The 18,665-nt window shown below is 44.2% G+C and overlaps 1 protein-coding gene across 3 annotated transcripts in view; it reads right to left on the bottom strand.

The window, feature by feature from the left end:
• Nucleotides 1-18,363, bottom strand: part of LOC137628468 (uncharacterized) — a 65,452-nt gene extending 47,089 nt beyond the window's left edge. For 2 of the 3 annotated variants that reach the window (XM_068359627.1, XM_068359626.1), the window contains exons 1-4: nucleotides 18,292-18,363; nucleotides 15,517-15,824; nucleotides 13,299-13,435; nucleotides 12,633-12,781 (exon numbers count right to left, since the gene is read on the bottom strand). In XM_068359627.1, coding sequence (XP_068215728.1) covers nucleotides 12,633-12,781; nucleotides 13,299-13,435; nucleotides 15,517-15,824; nucleotides 18,292-18,344 — 647 coding nt within the window. In that variant the 5' untranslated portion in view covers nucleotides 18,345-18,363. Of the gene's footprint in view, nucleotides 1-12,632; nucleotides 12,782-13,298; nucleotides 13,436-15,516; nucleotides 15,825-18,277 lie in introns of all 3 variants that reach the window. The other variant, XM_068359625.1, reaches the window with a different exon arrangement.
• Nucleotides 18,364-18,665: the final 302 nt, after the last annotated feature.

Raw genomic sequence — 18,665 nt, 5'->3', positions numbered from 1 at the left:
TTGAGGAAACTGAATTCGCCTTGCACCAGCTTCGGAAGACTTCCCATTTTGACTGGTAGACCTTGAGAGTGGATGTCCTCCTTGCTCTGGCAATCGCTCTGGCTGCCTCCTTCGAAAAGCCTCTAGCTCTTGAGAGTCTTTCGATAGTCTGAAGGCAGTCAGACGAAGAGCGTGTAGGCTTGGGTGTACCTTCTTTACGTGGGGCTGACGCAGAAGGTCCACTCTTAGAGGAAGAGTCCTGGGAACGTCCACTAGCATTGCAGTACCTCGGTGAACCATTCTCTCGCGGGCCAGAGGGGAGCAACCAACGTCAACCGTGTCCCTTCGTGAGAGGCGAACTTCTGCAGTACCTTGTTGACAATCTTGAGCGGAGGGAACGCATACAGGTCTAGATGGGACCAATCCAGAAGAAAGGCATCTACGTGAACTGCTGCTGGGTCCGGAATCGGTGAGCAATAATTCGGGAGCCTCTTGGTCATCGAGGTAGCGAACAGATCTATGGTGGGCTGACCCCACAGGGCCCATAGTCTGCTGCAAACATTCTTGTGAAGGGTCCACTCTGTGGGGATGACCTGACCCTTCCGGCTGAGGCGATCTGCCATGACATTCATGTCGCCTTGAATGAACCTCGTTACCAGCGAAATCTTTCGATCTCTTGACCAGGTGAGGAGGTCCCTTGCGATCTCGAACAACTTCCTCGAATGAGTCCCTCCTTGCTCGGAGATGTACGCCAAGGCTGTAGTGTTGTCGGAGTTCACCTCCACCACCTTGCCTAGAAGGAGGGACTTGAAGTTTCTCAAGGCCAGATGAACTGCCAATAGCTCCTTGCAGTTGATGTGAAGTGTTCTTTGCTCCGGATTCCACGTGCCCGAGCATTCCCGTCCATCCAGTGTCGCACCCCAGCCCGTGTCCGATGCGTCCGAGAAGAGAAGGTGGTCGGGGGTCTGAACAGCCAATGGTAGACCTTCCTTGAGAAGAATGCTGTTCTTCCACCACGTCAGCGCAGACCTCATCTCTTCGGATATAGGAACTGAGACCGCTTCTAGCGTCATGTCCTTTCTCCAGTGAGCAGCTAGATGATACTGAAGGGGGCGGAGGTGGAGTCTCCCTAACGCGATGAACTGGGCCAGCGATGAAAGTGTCCCTGTTAGACTCATCCACTGCCTGACTGAACATCGGTTCCTTCTCAGCATGCTCTGGATGCATTCTTGGGCTTGACTGATTCTGGGGGCCGACGGAAAAGCCCGAAAAGCTCGACTCTGAATCTCCATACCTAGATAGACAATGGTTTGGGATGGGACGAGTTGGGACTTCTCTATATTGACCAGGAGACCCAATTCCTTGGTCAGATCCATAGTCCATCTGAGATTCTCCAGACAGCGACGACTTGACGGAGCTCTTAAAAGCCAGTCGTCCAAATAGAGGGAGGCTCTGATGTCTGCCAAGTGAAGGAATTTGGCAATATTCCTCATCAGTTTGGTAAACACAAGAGGTGCCGTGCTTAGGCCAAAGCACAGGGCTTGGAACTGGTAAACGACCTTTCCAAAGACGAACCTTAGGAAAGGTTGGGAGTCTGGATGGACGGGGACATGAAAGTACGCGTCTTTTAGGTCCAACGAGACCATCCAGTCTTCCTTCCTGACCGATGCTAGCACCGACTTCGTCGTCTCCATGGTGAACGTCTGCTTGGTGACAAAAGCATTGAGAGCACTGACGTCCAGCACCGGTCTCCACCCTCCTGTCTTCTTCGCTACCAGGAAGAGACGGTTGTAGAAGCCCGGGGATTGATGGTCCCGGACTATGACTACCGCTCCCTTTTGTAGCAAGAGAGACACCTCTTGCTGCAAAGCTAGCCTCTTGTCCTCCTCCTTGTAGTTGGGAGAGAGGTTGATGGGAGTAGTTGCTAGAGGGGGATTGCACCAGAACGGAATCCTGTACCCCTCTCTTAGCAACTTCACAGACTGAGCGTCTGCACCTCTGCTCTCCCAAGCCTGCCAGTAGTTCTTGAGCCTGGCTCCCACTGCTGTCTGGAGAGGTAGGCAGTCAGATTCTGCCTTTTGAGGACTTGGAACCCTTCTTCTTTTTGCCACGATGACTGTCGGCACGGGTACCTCCTCTGCTGGAGGTTCTGCCACGAAAGGGCGGGATGAACCTAGACGCTGGTGTGTCCATCCTAGGTCTAGGCACGGAAGGTAAAGCTGTGACTTTACGTGCGGAAGACGCCACCAGGTCATGGGTATCCTTCTGGATCAACGAGGCAGCAATCCCCTTGATCAGCTCTTCCGGAAAGAGACACTTGGAAAGCGGAGCAAACATCAACTCCGACTTCTGGCATGGTGTGATCCCCGCAGACAAGAAGGAGCAAAGGTGATCTCTCTTCTTAAGCACTCCAGACACGTACGAAGCCGCAAGCTCACCAGACCCATCCCGAATGGCTTTGTCCATGCTAGACATGATAAGCATGGCAGAGTCCTTATCCGAAGGGGAGGTCTTTCTGCTTAACGCTCCCAAACACCAGTCGAGGAAGTTGAAGATCTCAAAAGCACGAAAAACTCCCTTCAACAGATGGTCCATGTCAGAAAAGGACCAGCAAATCTTAGAGCGTCTCATAGCCAGCCTGCGGGGAGAGTCAACCAGACTTGAGAAGTCGCCCTGGGCAGAGGCAGGAACTCCCAAGCCGGGTTCCTCTCCCGTGGCATACCAGACACTAGATTTGGAAGCAAGCTTGGTAGGCGGAAAGATGAAGGCAGTCTTCCCCAGTTGCTTCTTGGACTGCAACCACTCTCCCAGTACCCTCAAAGCTCTCTTGGATGAGCGCGCGAGTACGAGTTTCGTAAAGGCAGGAGCTGCTGACTGCATGCCTAAAGCGAACTCGGAGGGAGGTGAGCGCGGGGTTGCAGACACAAACTGTTCCGGATACAATTCCCTAAACAGGGCAAGGACTTTCCTAAAGTCTAAGGAGGGAGGCGTAGACTTGGGTTCTTCTATGTCGGAGTGCGGATCGTCCAAATGCGCAGCTTCGTCGTCATCAGATACTCCATCATCCGAAAGCTGAGGAGGAAGTGGCAAAGGTGGAGCAGAAAGCTGAACGGCTGAATCCGGCAGCACGGGTGCATGCGTAGCTGCACTGGATCCAACATCATGCCGCTGCTGGTCAGTCTGCGAGCTGGCAACAACAAAAGCGGAGTGCTGGTGCGTGGGAGGGACTGCCGTGGGTTGCGGAGACTGCCGCATTGCGTCAAAACACGGCAGCTTGACAGCACCTTCCCACTGCTGATGCGGTAGCTCACGCATGTCAACGGAGGGTGCCGCATGAACATGCGTCTGGCAGGGTCGACTGCGCATCGGTGGTGGAGCTCTCACAGGTGGAGTGTGGGAGCAGGCAGCCGCAGTATCTGCTGAGCGCACAACCGTGGCAGGTTGTAGGTTAACAGGTGCAGTGTCAACCTTCTCAGCATGATACTCCTGCATGAAGGAAGCAAGCTGAGACTGCATAGTCTGCAGCAGGGACCACTTAGGGTCTACCGTGGTTGGTGCGGCAACAGACGGAGTGATTGCCTGCTGCGGAACCACTCTACCTCTCTTGGGAGGTGTGCAGTCTTCGGAAGACTGCGGCGAGTCCGAACTGACCCAGTGGCTACACCTGGGCCGTTGGACTCGCTCGGAAGGGACCTTGCGCTTGAGAGGTCGTGAGACCTTGGTCCAACGTTTCTTCCTAGAAACTTCTTCCACAGACGAGGAATGAATGGGCTCACTCGTCTGTTTGTGGATGGGACGATCTCTGACAGATACGTCCGCAACCACTGAGGGTACATCCGTACGCTGATCAAGGCCTGTCGAACCCTTTGGTCCTTCGACATTGCTTCTCCCCTGGGCTTGGGAGCTTGCAAGAGGTCCCGGACTGGGAGGACGACTGGCACGAACAGATGCACCCTCATGCGCAACACTGACACTGACACTTTTCACCGCACTTGCACTCACTACACTTCCCACTGCACTTTTCGCTTTCAACTCTTTGACATCGGCCAAAAGTTGATTCCGGTCATTAGCTAATGACTCCACTCTGTCACCAAGAGCCTGAATGGCACGCATCATGTCCGCCATGGAGGGTTGAGCACTAGTAGCAGGGTCGGGAGTCACCACTACAGGGGAAGGAATAGGTTGAGGGGCATGGGGAGAGGAAAAATCAAACGAGCGAGAAGAACTCCTCCTGATCCTATCCTTCTCTAGCCTACGTGCATTCTTTAGGAATTCATTAAAATCGAATTCCGAAAGCCCAGCGCATTCCTCACATCGATCTTCCAATTGACAGGATTTACCCCTACAATTGGAACAAACGGTGTGAGGATCTATAGAGGCCTTCGGAAGACGCCTAGAACAGTCCCTAGCGCTACACTGCCTGTACTTAGGGACTTGAGAATGGTCAGACATCTTGAATTCTTGAATTAGCCAAGGGGGGGAATCCAAAATCTAGCAAAGTTCATCAACAATTAATCCAAATCTAATAAAAAAGCTTGATAAGCTAAAGATAATAGTTCCTGAATAGCGAAAGCTAAAATCTAGAGCGAATACATCACCAAATGCGTGAAAACAACTCCAGAAACAACAGCGTATCCAAGTAGGTCTTGCCGGTGGCACGACAGAGGAAAAATTGGTTCTTGTTGACAAGAAGTACCTGAGTACCTACTCGACAGATGGCGCTGTTGTTGTACACCCCCACCTGTATAGCGATCGCTGGCGTATCCCGACCTTAGGTTTTTTCTGTCGGGCAACAGAGTTGACAGCTACATGATCATCGGGTAAGATTAATATTGAAAATTTGTAATTTCAGCGCCTTACTAAACATTTTCAAACGGTATTAGCCAACCTCACGACCAGCCTTCATGGGCTAGAAGACACGGGAAACAAAATCTAATCTGAATTATTTCCAGTATCTCCAAATAATTAATCCCTTATCATTCCTTTTGCTTTCTATCTCTACCACACATCCTTTTACCCACCAATTAGATATATTCTATCATTTGCTTATTCAGACAATTTTACCACAGCAAACCACTCTTTGCAAGCTACAGTACAGTATGCAATTTTAACGGCTGATCCCTACGCGCGGTTCACGGCTTTAAACATTCAAACAATAAACCCGTTTAACCCTTTTACCCCCAATGGACGTACTGATACGTTTCACAAAACTCATCTCTTTACCCCCATGGACGTACCGGTACGTCCTTGCAAAAAACTGCTATATAAATTCTTTTTTGCATATCTTTGATAATTTTTTGAGAAACTTCAGGCATTTTCCAAGAGAATGAGACCAACCTGACCTCTCTATGAGGAAAATTAAGGCTGTCAGAGCAATTTAAAAAAAAATATACTGCAAAATGCTCTTGAACAAATATAACCCCTGGGGTTTAAGGGTTGGAAAGTTCCAAATAGCCTGGGGGTAAAAGGGTTAAAATGCAGATGACATACCTTCTTAATCCTTAACCAAGTCCCATCGTATATAGAAACAAACCAAAATTTCGTTAGCGCCATACAAGGAGAAAAATGTTATTTTTATTAATAAAATAAACTTTTGAATATACTTACCCGGTGATCATATAAGCTGCAACTCTGTTGCTCGACAGAAAAACCTACGGTCAAAATACGCCAGCGATCGCTATGCAGGTGGGGGTGTACATCAACAGCGCCATCTGTCGAGCAGGTACTTAGTACTCCAAGTAAACAAAGAACCAATTTTCTCCTCGGTCCACTGGGTCTCTATTGGGGAGGAAGGGAGGGTCCTTTAATATATGATCACCGGGTAAGTATATTCAAAAATTTATTTTATTAATAAAAATAACATTTTTCAATATTAAACTTAGCCGGTGATCATATAAGCTGATTCACACCCAGGGGGGTGGGTAGAGACCAGCATTACATGTTTACATTATTATGAGCTAAGTATTTTGTATTTCATTTTAGCAGTTATTCAAAATAACAAACATAAAATAAATAAGTACCTGGTAAGGAAGTCGACTTGAACAATTACTCTGCCTTTTTAAGTACGTCTTCCTTACGGAGCCTCGCGATCCTCTTAGGATGCTGAGCGACCCCTAGGATCTGAAGTATCAAGGGTTGCAACCCATACAACAGGACCTCATCAAAACCTCTAATCTAGGCGCTTCTCAAGAAATGACTTTGACCACCCGCCAAATCAAGTAGGATGCGAAAGGCTTCTTAGCCTTCCGGACAACCCAAAAACAATAATAAAACATTTCAAGAGAAAGATTAAAAAGGTTATGGAATTAGGGAATTGTAGTGGTTGAGCCCTCACCCACTACTGCACTCGTTGCTACGAATAGTCCCAGAGTGTAGCAGTTCTCGTAAAGAGACTGGACATTCTTAAGATAAAAAGACGCGAACACTGATTTGCTTTTCCAATAGGTTGCGTCGATTATACTTTGCAGAGATCTATTTTGTTTAAAGGCCACGGAAGTTGCGACAGCTCTAACTTCGTGTGTCCTTACCTTCAGCAAAGCTTGGTCTTCCTCATTCAGATGGGAATGAGCTTCTCGTATTAACAGTCTGATAAAATAGGATAAAGCATTCTTTGACATAGGCAAAGATGGATTCTTAACTGAACACCATAAAGCTTCAGACGGGCCTCGTAAAGGTTTTTAAATAGAACTTAAGAGCTCTTACAGGACATAAGACTCTTTCTAGTTCATTTCCAACCATACGATAAGTTTGGAATATCGAACGATATTGGTCAAGGCCGAGAAGGCAGCTCGTGTTTGGCTAGAAAACCAAGTTGTAGAACATGTAGCCGTTTCGGATGAGAATCCGATGTTCTTGCTGAAGGCATGAATCTCACTGACTCTTTTAGCTGTGGCTAAGTATACCAGGAAAAGTCTTTAAGGTGAGATCTTTCAGGGAGGCTGATTGTAGTGGTTCGAACCTGTCTGACATAAGGAATCTTAGTACCACGTCTAAATTCCAACCAGGTGTAACCAAACGACGCTCCTTCGTGGTCTCAAAAGACTTAAGGAGATCCTGTAGATCTTTATTGTTGGAAAGATCTAAGCCTCTGTGACGGAAGACTGATGTCAACATGCTTCTGTAACCCTTGATAGTGGGAGCTGAAAGAGATCGTTCTTTCCTCAGTATAAGAGAAAGTCAGCTATTTGAGTTACAGAGGTACTGGTCGAGGATACGGATACTGACTTGCACCAGTTTCGGAAGATTTCCCACTTCGATTGGTAGACTCTAAGGGTGGATGTTCTCCTTGCTCTAGCAATCGCTCTGGCTGCCTCCTTCGAAAAGCCTCTAGCTCTCGAGAGTCTTTCGATAGTCTGAAGGCAGTCAGACGAAGAGCGTGGAGGCCTTGGTGTACCTTCTTTACGCGTGGCTGACGTAGAAGGTCCACCCTTAGGGAAAGTGTTCTGGGAACGTCTACTAGCCATCGAAGTACCTCGGTGAACCATTCTCTCGCGGGCCAGAGGGAAGCAACTAGCGTCAACCTTGTCCCTTCGTGAGAGGCGAACTTCTGCAGTACCTTGTTGACAATCTTGAACGGAGGGAATGCATATAGATCTAGATGTGACCAATCTAGTAGAAAGGCATCTATATGAACTGCTGCTGGGTCCGGGATTGGTGAGCAAAATATTGGGAGCCTCTTGGTCATCGAGGTTGCGAAGAGATCTATGGTTGGCTGGCCCCAGGTGGCCCAAAGTCTCTTGCATACATCCTTGTGGAGGGTCCATTCTGTTGGAATTATTTGTCCCTTCCGACTGAGACAATCTGCCATGACATTCAAGTTGCCTTGGATGAACCTCATTACTAGTGATATGTCTAGACCTTTTGACCAGGTGAGGAGGTCCCTTGCGATCTCGTACAATGTCAGAGAGTAGGTCCCTCCTTGCTTGGAGATGTACGCCAAAGCCGTGGTGTTGTCCGAGTTCACCTCCACCACTTTGCCTTGAAGGAGAGACCTGAAGCTTTTCCAGGTCAGACGTACTGCCAGTAGCTCCTTGCAGTTGAAATGCATTGTCCTTTGACTCGAGTTCCATAATCCCGAGCATTCCCTACCGTCTAATGTCGCACCCCAGCCTACGTCCGATGCGTCCGAGAAGAGAACGTGGTTGGGAGTCTGAACAGTCAGGGGAAGACCCTCTCTAAGGTTGATATAGTCCTTTCACCAAGTCAGACAAGACTTTATCTTTCCGGAAACCGGGATCGAGACCGCTTCTAGCGTCTTGTCCTTTTTCCAGTGAAAAGCTAGATGGTATAGAAGAGGACGGAGGTGTAGTCTTCCTAGTGACACAAATTGATCCACGGATGACAGTGTCCCTACCAGACTCATCCACAGCCTGACTGGGCAGCGTTCCTTCTTCAGCATCTTCTGGATGGATAGCAGGGCTGGGGGCTGATCGTCTTGTTCAGCAACGTCCTCATCAGAGGGTTCCTCATCCGAAACTGATGAGGAAACGGCAACGGAGTGGGCAACGTCTGACTCGCTGAATCCGGTCGCACTGGTGGATGCGTGACGGAGCCGGACGCAATATCATGGCACTGCTGCACAGTCTGTGAACTGTCAACAACCATGGGTGCGCGAGGAAGTACAGCGTCAACCCGAAACTGTCTAGACTGTCTGGGTTGTGCAGTCAACACCCTACCGGGTTGCTGAGGTTGACGCACTGCGACACAACAAGTCACCTCTGCTGGTTGTTGAACGTCCTGAACGTCAACAACCACCTCCGAGCGTCGCTTAACGTCAACGTGCGACTGGCAAAACACACTGGGTCGCATCGGTGGAGGAACCACCTCAACTGGCAGACGCGAGTAGGTTACCTCAGCGTCAACAGGGCGCACAACCGACCGGTTGGAAGGTTGTTGGCCAGAAGGAGGAACCACCTCAACTGGCAGACGCGAGTAAGTTACCTCAGCGTCAACAGGGCGCACAACCAACCGGTTGGAAGGTTGTTGGCCAGAAGGTTCTTCTCCGCATTTAAGTCCTCTATCAAGGACGCAAGCTTGGACTGCATGTCTTGCAGCAAAGCCCATTTAGGGTCTACGGGAGCAGGTGTGGCAACAGACGGGGTTAGCGACCGAGGCGGAACCATTTACCATCCCTGAAAGCATTGTTGTGTGTGACATAATAGTACAGCAAAACTTCAAAGGCTCGACAAAAGTTGAGAAGTTGACCTGTAAACAACTTGGAGCGTCTCCTGGCTAGGCGCCAGGGCGAGTCTACCAGAATTGAGAAGTCTATCTGGGCAGAGGCATGAACTCCCAAGCCGAGACTTCTCTCGTGTCCTATCAGACTCTCGCTCTATAAGCCAGTTTAAAAGAAGGGAAATCAAAGGCTGTATCCCTAAAACTCCTCCTGGTGCAAAAACCAGTCGCCTAGCCAACGTAACGCTCTCTAGGAGAGCGAGAGAGCACTAGCTTAAAAACAACGGCTTCGAAGTAGCTAGGCCTAGTGTAAGTTCTGACGTTTAGGCGAACGAGGAGCAGCAGTTACAAGATCCGGACGAAGATCCTTAAAAAAATCATCATGATTTAATTAAAGTCCATAGGAGGCTAAGCAGCTTAAGGCTCCTCTCCAAATGACAGAGTCCTCAAGGGAATATCAGTAGGAGGGAGAACAGCACTTTCTCATCTACAGGAACCTTGTCCGATAAAAGCTAGGTTATCTCAGTGAGTCTCTCACTGGTGCATTAGTAGCAGACCAGAAGGCAACTTCATGTAACTGCTTGACAGTCTGTGAACTGTCAACAACTGAACTGTCAACCACAACAGGTGCGTGAGGACATACAGTGTTCACTCGAGACTGCTTTGACTGTCTATACTGAGCAGTCAAAACAACTCTAGAATGCGGAGGTTGACGCACCGCGTCAAAACAAAACAACTTAGACTGTTGTTGTACCTCGTGAACGTCAACGGAAGGTTCCGTGCGTTACTGAACGTCAACATGCGGCTGGCAGGGTACACTGGAACGCATGGGTGGCGGGACTCTCTCAGCTGGAGTGCGGCAGAAGGTCGCCTCAGCGTCCACAGGACGCACAACCGTGTTGGTTGTAGGCTAGAGGTTGGTGCTGTGTCAACCTTCTCCGCACGAAAGTCCCGCATCAATGACGTTAACTGAGACTGCATGGTCTGCAGCAAAGACCACTTAGGGTCTACAGGAGCAGGTGCGGCAACAGACGGTGTGACTGCCTGATGCGGTACCGCTTTGCCTCTCTTAGGAGGTGAGCAGTCGTCGGAAGACTGCAGCGAGTCCGAACTGACCCAGTGGCTACAACTGGGCCGTTGGACTTGCGCGGAAAGGACCGACTTGCGCTTAATAAGCTGCGAGACCTTGGTCCATGGTTTCTTACGAGAAACCTCTTCCGCAGACGAGAAATAAATGGGCTCTCTCGTCTTTGTGTGGGTGGGGCGATCTTGGGTAGATACGCCCGAAACCACGGAGGGAAACGTCTGTTCGTTGATCAAGGCCTGACGAACCCATAAGTCGTTCGACATTACTTCTCCCCTGGGCTTGGGAGCTTGCAAGAGGTCCCGGACTAGGTGAACGACAGGCACGAACAGACGAACCCTCGGACGCAACACTGTAACACTTTGCGCATATCACTTTATCACTTCGATTTTCTGTTTTGCACTTATTTCACTGAAATCGAAACTTTTACTGATTTCTACCTGAAACACGCAATTCTACCCTTCATTAAAAGGTAGTAATTGCGAAAACAGTCGTATAATGCAGCTCATTAATACTAGCAAAAAACAGAAAACATATATAAAGATAAAGAATTCAGTGGCTGGGAAAGAGACTAAACACTAGTTCAAATAAACTACGTTTACAATCTCTCACCGCACATAGCCTGGGGACAAGAATAAAACCCTAGAAACGTTTTACCTTCTTCCCCGTACAGCGACTAGGGAGGAGAGTAACACGAGAACAACGTTACCCGCTTGAACGGAACGTTTTTTCTCCTCTCTCTCCCTCCGTCTCTATCTCTCTCTCTCTTTCTCTCTTGATTTCGCACCTAAGAGAAGAGCCCAATTATATATCGTCAAAAAAAACATGTTATTTGACTAAAGGAAAAAACTGAAAGGTTTTCCAAATAAAAAGTTCCTTTAATTTAGAATTTAAAACATTTAAGCTAAGAAAGAATGAACGAAACGTCAGAATCGATTTACTCTTACTGCAAAGTGAAACCGTGATACACTCTCTCTCTATCGTAACGATAGAGCGCATGTTGAACTTCCTGAACGTCAACAACTGCGTAGTCTAAAAAACTAAACGTTAGTTCATCTTTGAAAACAGTACGAAGACTATCAAAGAAATTCTTTCATAAAACATTAAATTTAAAAAGTTTTAAATTCTTTAAAGGCTAAATACGATATAACGGGCTCAACGTTGATTAACTTCGGTTCCAAGTTAGGACCGCCTACTATCAGGAAAGGTCGCATATAAACAAAACATAAAAATTTATTTTTATATGTTTATAATAAATGGAAAGTTAATCGAAGAGGCCTAATAAAGGCGGAGAGATATAAAATATATAGATCTATAACGTGTTAAGCAAAATTACTAAAAACCTAAACACACTTCCGTCTAAGGGAAGGGTCGGCCATTTAAAAGTGAAAGAGAGTCCATACTCTCTTTGTCACTATAATTAAATCTATCCAAAACGAGTTCAAGTTTTGAGATGAAGATAAAACCCCTGCATAGCGAAAGCTCAAAACTAGAATAGTGTACTTCACCAAATAGTTGTGAAAACAAATCCAGTTAGTAACAGCGTATTAGTAGGTCTTGCCGGTAGCCCGACAGAGAGAAAATTGGTTCTTTGTTTACTTGGAGTACTAAGTACCTGCTCGACAGATGGCGCTGTTGATGTACACCCCCACCTGCATAGCGATCGCTGGCGTATTTTGACCGTAGGTTTTTCTGTCGAGCAACAGAGTTGCAGCTTATATGATCACCGGCTAAGTTTAATATTGAAAAAGAGAAAATTGAAATGGTCGCACCTCTTGGATTCTTGTTGACCAAAGGACACAGTTTCTGCTCAGCAGCATCAGTTTGAAACTGCGCTGGTTGGTTCCCAGAGGAGAGAATCGCGAGATAAAATCCATATTCATTATTCTAAGGGCGAGAAGCTATGTAGATACTAGCTGTGTGACTTCCAGGTAAGACTTGGAAAAAAACTTCTTTGGGTTCATCTTAGTTGAAAAGAGAGAGAGAGAGAGAGAGAGAGAGAGAGAGAGAGAGAGAGAGAGAGAGTGTGTGTTCTTGGTCTGCCTACTTTGTTTTCCCGTATTTTCCATTATTTACTTTGGGGTCTCATATTAATATTATTATTATTATTAAATGCTAAGCTACAACCCTAGTTGGAAAAGCATGATGCTATAAGCCCAGGGGGCCCAACAGGGAAAACAGCCCAGTGAGGAAAGGAAATAAGGAAAAATAAAATATTTTAAGAATAGTAACAACATTAAAATAAATATGTCCTATTTAAACTATGAATAATTTACATTACTTTGAATGCCATATCTACAATCCCAGGTCACTATCTTACAAAAAATAACTATTTCATCTTAATTCAACAACAGTTCGGTAACCACCGTGCAAGGCATACGTAAACCTAACTCACCTGGGGAACCACGGATGCTTTGTCGTGTACGTTAGGTCTTGCAGCTCCTTTCTGACGAAAAACGGATGCTGGTGGCGGAATAATTTCTTCATGGCGTTGGCGTCTTCGACCTTGATTATCGTATCGGCTTCGAACTGTTCGGGTAGAGGCTGGAATCGTCGTTTAGATATAATCAGAGATGTTCAGTAACCGGTTAACGTAATGAGCCTCTACTCTTCGCTGTTATCACTAAGCTGGTTTTACTGACACTAGTTAGCTATCCTACGTATGTAGTATCAAGAATTTCTACGTATTGAAATACTCCTAAAATAATTGATACAATTTGTATTCCATTTTGCACTTGTTCAAAACACTCTCTATCGTGCCAAAAACTTCTTATCTTTGAAAGTTCTGTCAAAAGTTTATTATCGTTATAACTATCCTTATCATTATTACAAGCTAATCTACAACTGTAGTTGGAAAAGCAATATGTTTCGTTGAAAGGCACCAATAAATAAATCAGCCCAATATATATGAAGAGATAGAGAAAACTAAAAAACGAACTACTCCATAAAATAAAGAGATAAACAAAGAATTAGTATTTGATTCCAAAGACACACATTATGACCATAATTAACAGCTGTCTGTCTTTTCAAACTAACTATATCAATAATCCACCTGACTCACCATCGTCATCTCGTAAGGAATTTGGGGCTCAGGGTGCCAAGCCACTATGGTTCTACCGTCGTTGGTAATCACGACTGCCTCTTCGTGACCGGGGGTGCTCGACGCACAGCGTACATTCAGCCCGCTCCTCAAAGCTCCTGTAATAGTAAAGAAAATCAACACTTTCATAATATCATTGCAACTTAGAGAAAAAATTTAGATTGATTACACATAGCAATATCTTGGAATGTTGGAGTTTGGAGGGGAGGTGGGTGGCTGTACCGAATCTGGGTCATAAGGCTGAAATGTGCAAGCAGGTACAGTGTTGCCATTCGGTAATACCTAAATAACACCACTTAACCCTTTTACCCCCAAAGGAGGTACTGGTACGCTTCACAAAACTCATCCCCTTACCCCCATGGAAGTACCGGTACGTCCTTGCAAAAAACTGCTATTTACATTTTTTTGGGCATATTTTTCATAATTTTTTGAGAAAATTCAGGCATTTTCCAAGAGAATGAGACCAACCTGACCTCTCTATGACAAAAATTAAGGCTGGTAGAGCAATTTAAAAAATATATACTGCAAAATGTGCTTGAAAAAAAACTAACCCCTTGGGGTTAAGGGTTGGAAAGTTCCAAATAGCCTGGGGGTAAAAGGGTTAAAAAACACTGAAAGCACGACAGTACTCCTTAATAAGTGAATGGGGGAGGTACGCTATCTTGGAAGGGGTTCAAACTTGCGGCGAATGTTTTTATGTTGAACGTGCTGACATAAACGTCTTCATATTTTATTTATGATAGACCTATTTTTAATGTTGTTATAGATCTTAAAATATTTTCTATAATTGTTCATTACTTCTCATAGTTTATTTATTTCCTTATTTCTTTTCCTCACTTGGCTATTTTTCCCTGTTGGAGCCCTTGGGATTATAGTATCCTGCTTTTCCAACTATGGTTGTAGCTTAGCTAATAATAATACGAGACAAGACCCTAGAAGAGTTTAAGTTAGGACACATGAAACGAAAGGGAACGCGGAGAGTGATGTCCCTACTCTAGGGTAGGAGCAGAAGGTCTTAATTTTGGGGCCCAGAAAGGGGGGAGGGCGAATTCAGCGCCACTAATAATGATAAACCCACAAACCATCATTTAATAAACATAATTGGCATAGGGTAGGCCTTCCCAAAATACTTAGGCTTTCATATTGAGGATGTTAGTATAACATATCAGAGCAGCCTCGAAGACCGGAGCTTACACGGGGGAGGGCGTGGAGTGGAGAAAGGAAAATCTTTTGAATATATACTTTTAATCTCTAACCAAAAGAAATAGCAGTTTTAGCAAGTGGTCTCTGTATGGCTAATGGATCCTGGGGCAGAAAAAACCTGCGTGTATTGATAGACTTGAAAGCTAATATCAATTACCGAACGTTATCTAAGTTCAATTTTTAGTTTTCGGAAATAATTATGAATTACTGGTCGATCAAATGCTCCTCTGGGGAGACATCCTCTTATAGTGGCGGTCACGATGGAACTGGAGAGACGTCGGTGGGCAAATGATTATTGTTAATCAAAATCACGGAACTTACGCATAAATACTTGGAAGCTATTAATTGGTTCACAATGCTGGCTAATGATGAACTTTGATTTCAGTAATCTGTCGTATTGTTAGTCATCTGAAAGTAAAAATTAAAGGTAAAATTTTACTGTATTACAGGGTATCATTTCGAACAGAAAAAATAGGTTTTCCTGTAGTGAAGAACGTGATTCATTGACAGCGGATATAGATATATATATTTCTGAAACTATTCATTCCCAACAGGAACGGGTGTCACTTTCGAAGAGAACGGACCTTTTTCTATAGAAAAAAGTATTTTTTTCCCTAGGTTACATTACCCTGTAATACAGTACAATAATACCAAATTAAAATCGTAATAATCACCCACATGGTTAGCGTACTGTATCTTTTACCATACCATACGGCAGAGCTGAGGCCGATTGAAGCCTTTGAATAATGACGGACAGGACCTCCTTCCTTCTTAGAACACCTAACCTAGTCTTCCCAACCTAACCGAACCTACAAGTCGTGTCCTAACCTACATACATTACGAGGGCTAATGGGCCCAGTAAAACCACTCTAGACAGCTGTATTCTTGGCGACGGTTGGAAATAAGGAAAGTTAAATAAAATATACAGTACTAGAAGATTTTATGTGAAGGAGTTAACGTACTTTAAATACTGTACCTTTTCCTTGGAGCTTCTCTTCGAATGGACCTTTCTGCGATCTACCACGTACACTTCCACCTCGTTGATGCATCCGCCTCCAATCTGACCCGTGGCGACGAAGCACGACGTCCCCAGAGCCTCGCGTACGGCGACGAAGCACGACGTCCCCAGAGCCTCGCGTACGGCGACGAAGCACGACGTCCCCAGAGCCTCGCGTACGGCGACGAAGCACGACGTCCCCAGAGCCTCGCGTACGGCGACGAAGCACGACGTCCCCAGAGCCTCGCGTACAGCGTCGTACATTTTCGACGTCATGGCAAAAGCTCCTGAAATTGTCATGGAGAATATCAGCACATAATACAGTATAGTAATCAATAAAATTCAATGTATTGAATACAGTCATATATCTAAACATGTACTAGAACAATGTATAAGCATAATGAATATCAACATCCTCAGAGTAAAATATTTTCTAAACAAAATTGATTTTCTAGGACAAGATTTTCATTTTACAATTACTTTAGCTTATTTTCATATACAATTCAATTTTAGACGCATTCCCCTCAGTATCTACACGACATCGATGCCTCCAGTAGCAGTACAGTACAGCAAAAGGCATTTTCTATAGATCCTCACAATGAATGGCTAGAACTCAATAGTATTTTTACAAGGTTTAAAATTGTCTAACCCAGATTAAAAATGACAAATCTAAAAAAGTAATTTGTATTTTCCTAATTCTACAAACCTGAGTTCTTTACTCACAGGAGAAGGATAACATCGAAGCTGGGATACGGCAGTTAAAACTTTAAACTCTTTTACCCCCAAAGGACGTACTGGTACGTTTCACAAAACTCATCCCTTTACCCCCATGGACGTACCGGTTCGTCCTTGCAAAAAACTGCTATTTATATTTTTTTTTCGCATAATTTTGATAATTTTTTGAGAAACTTCAGGCATTTTCCAAGAAAATGAGACCAACCTGACATCTCTATGACAAAAATTAAGACTGTTAGACCAATTTAAAAAAAAATATACTGCAAAATGCGCTTGAAAAAAAAAAAATAACCCCTGGGGGTTAAGGGTTGGAAAGTTCTAAATAGCCTGGGGGTAAAAGGGTTAACGAGGTATAAACCCCAGGCAGGTAGTTACCCTGAAAGGTTGTCTCCCCTTTTTAGCAAACTGTAACCTCAATTAGATTGCAGCCGGCAGAAGAGGCGGGGGGCTTTCCCACCACTACCCAGTATCGACCGCCTACTGCTAACATCTATTTGTACGTTTTTAACATGAGTCTTTTTATAGTTTATTTATGACATATTTGTTTTTGATGTTAATAGTTTATATATGCCATGTCTGTTTTGACGTTATTACTTTTTTTAGAATGATTTATAGTTAATTTGTTCTCTTCATTTATTTATTTCCTTATTTCCTTTCCTCACTGGGCTATTTTTCCCTGTTGGAGCCCCTGGGCTTATAGCATCTTGCTTTTCCAACTAGGCTTGTAGCTTGGATAGTAATAATAATAATAACTGCCAAGTTCATTCTCCCATTAAAGAACAAAGGTTGGTGATTGCGTTGGAAAAACTATGGGTTTCCACCAGTCCTCTTTATCAAAATCATTCAAATCACCTTAAAATACATCATATAATAGTCTTGTTTTCTCCATAAGTCATTGTATTATTGTATAATTTTACCATAAATTGTCATCGACACAGAGGCACACTTATACAGAAGTTCCAAACTTACAAATATTTGGTGAAACAAACAAACAAATTTAACTGAAAATAACAAAGATAAGATAGAGAAATACTGTCATAAAAAATATTACATCCTTTAATACGGTAAAAAAAAAAAAAAAAACATTTATAACAACCTGATATCTATTTCATATGAAACCTACTTACACTGCCGTATTCCAAGTTAGACATCATAATACATACAGGTGGCCGCTCTCGTACATACACCCCTAGGCCAAAATGTAACGAAAATCGACTTAAAAACAGCTTCTTGGAACTAATTAAGCTCAAAGGGTGTATGTACAATAGCAGCCACCTGTATTAATCATAGGCTTGTAGGTTAGGTTAGGGGGGGGAAAGTTTAGATAAGTTATGTCCCTTTATAATGAACGCACGAGGAACTGGCCGCTGATGTACAAAGGCACCAAGTTCAAGCTTTGGCCTATCTGTCTGTTGCAATCTCGCTTTCCAACACGGTCTAATCCACAATATCTTTGCTTGTTTAGGTATCGCGCTTCTGTACCCCACTTACCTAACCTAATCTAGGACGGACGTACTTTCTGAAAGTGATTCGTGGAGTCTCCGTAAAGCGTAAAAAGTATTTTCACCATTGGAAAACTTACAGGACCAAAATTTCATGTTACTTCCAATAAAAGCTAGTTATAAATACTAAGGTACAGCTTAATTCCTAGGTCCTAGTTAATATTAATTTTCAATAGCAAATATCTTAACACCGAACTAGCTTAGGGTAGCCTAGGCTAGTCTTGGCCTTCACCTAATTAAAGCTGTTATATCAAATTATACTGTATATCTAGAGGTAATTGCTTCGTAAAACATGTATAATATATATTCATTACTCATAAATACCTATATTTAATTAGAAAAAAAAAAAAGTCTCAGTTATATTTAAAAACACGTATTTAACGACGCGAGAAATCGTGTTTCAATATCGGTTAATATCTCAATATATAATTAAGCTTTCAAGCTTTTAATGTATATAATGGCACCTATAGTATTAAATAAAGCTTTAGCTTCATGTATTTTACCTTGTCATACTTACAGAACGAAGTTAAATGAAGATATATATGATAGAATTCCTTGACGGGAAGACATGTTGACACTGCAGCCACTGATGACTGACTGAGTAAAGCCACTGGATTATCGTACATGAGCCTTAAAATTCTCGTTTTTCAAAACAAAATTATCATACACATAATTATTGAGGAGTTAAATAATTAACTTATTTCATAATATTTTATTATAAATGTTTAATTAAACATATACACACACATGTATATACCTAAGGTATGTATCGTACATCATACCGGATCTAAAATAATCGTACACGTGCTATAATTATCGTACGACTGGCAACCCTGTCCAAACGTCTGTTTACATTCATTCTGGGATCCAATATCGGGAAGATAAGTAAAA

The sequence above is a fragment of the Palaemon carinicauda genome, chromosome 36 (genome assembly GCF_036898095.1).
Source record: "Palaemon carinicauda isolate YSFRI2023 chromosome 36, ASM3689809v2, whole genome shotgun sequence".
NCBI lineage: Eukaryota > Metazoa > Arthropoda > Malacostraca > Decapoda > Palaemonidae > Palaemon > Palaemon carinicauda.
Note: the sequence above shows the minus strand (reverse complement) of the source record. Positions and strands in the feature narration are given on the sequence as shown.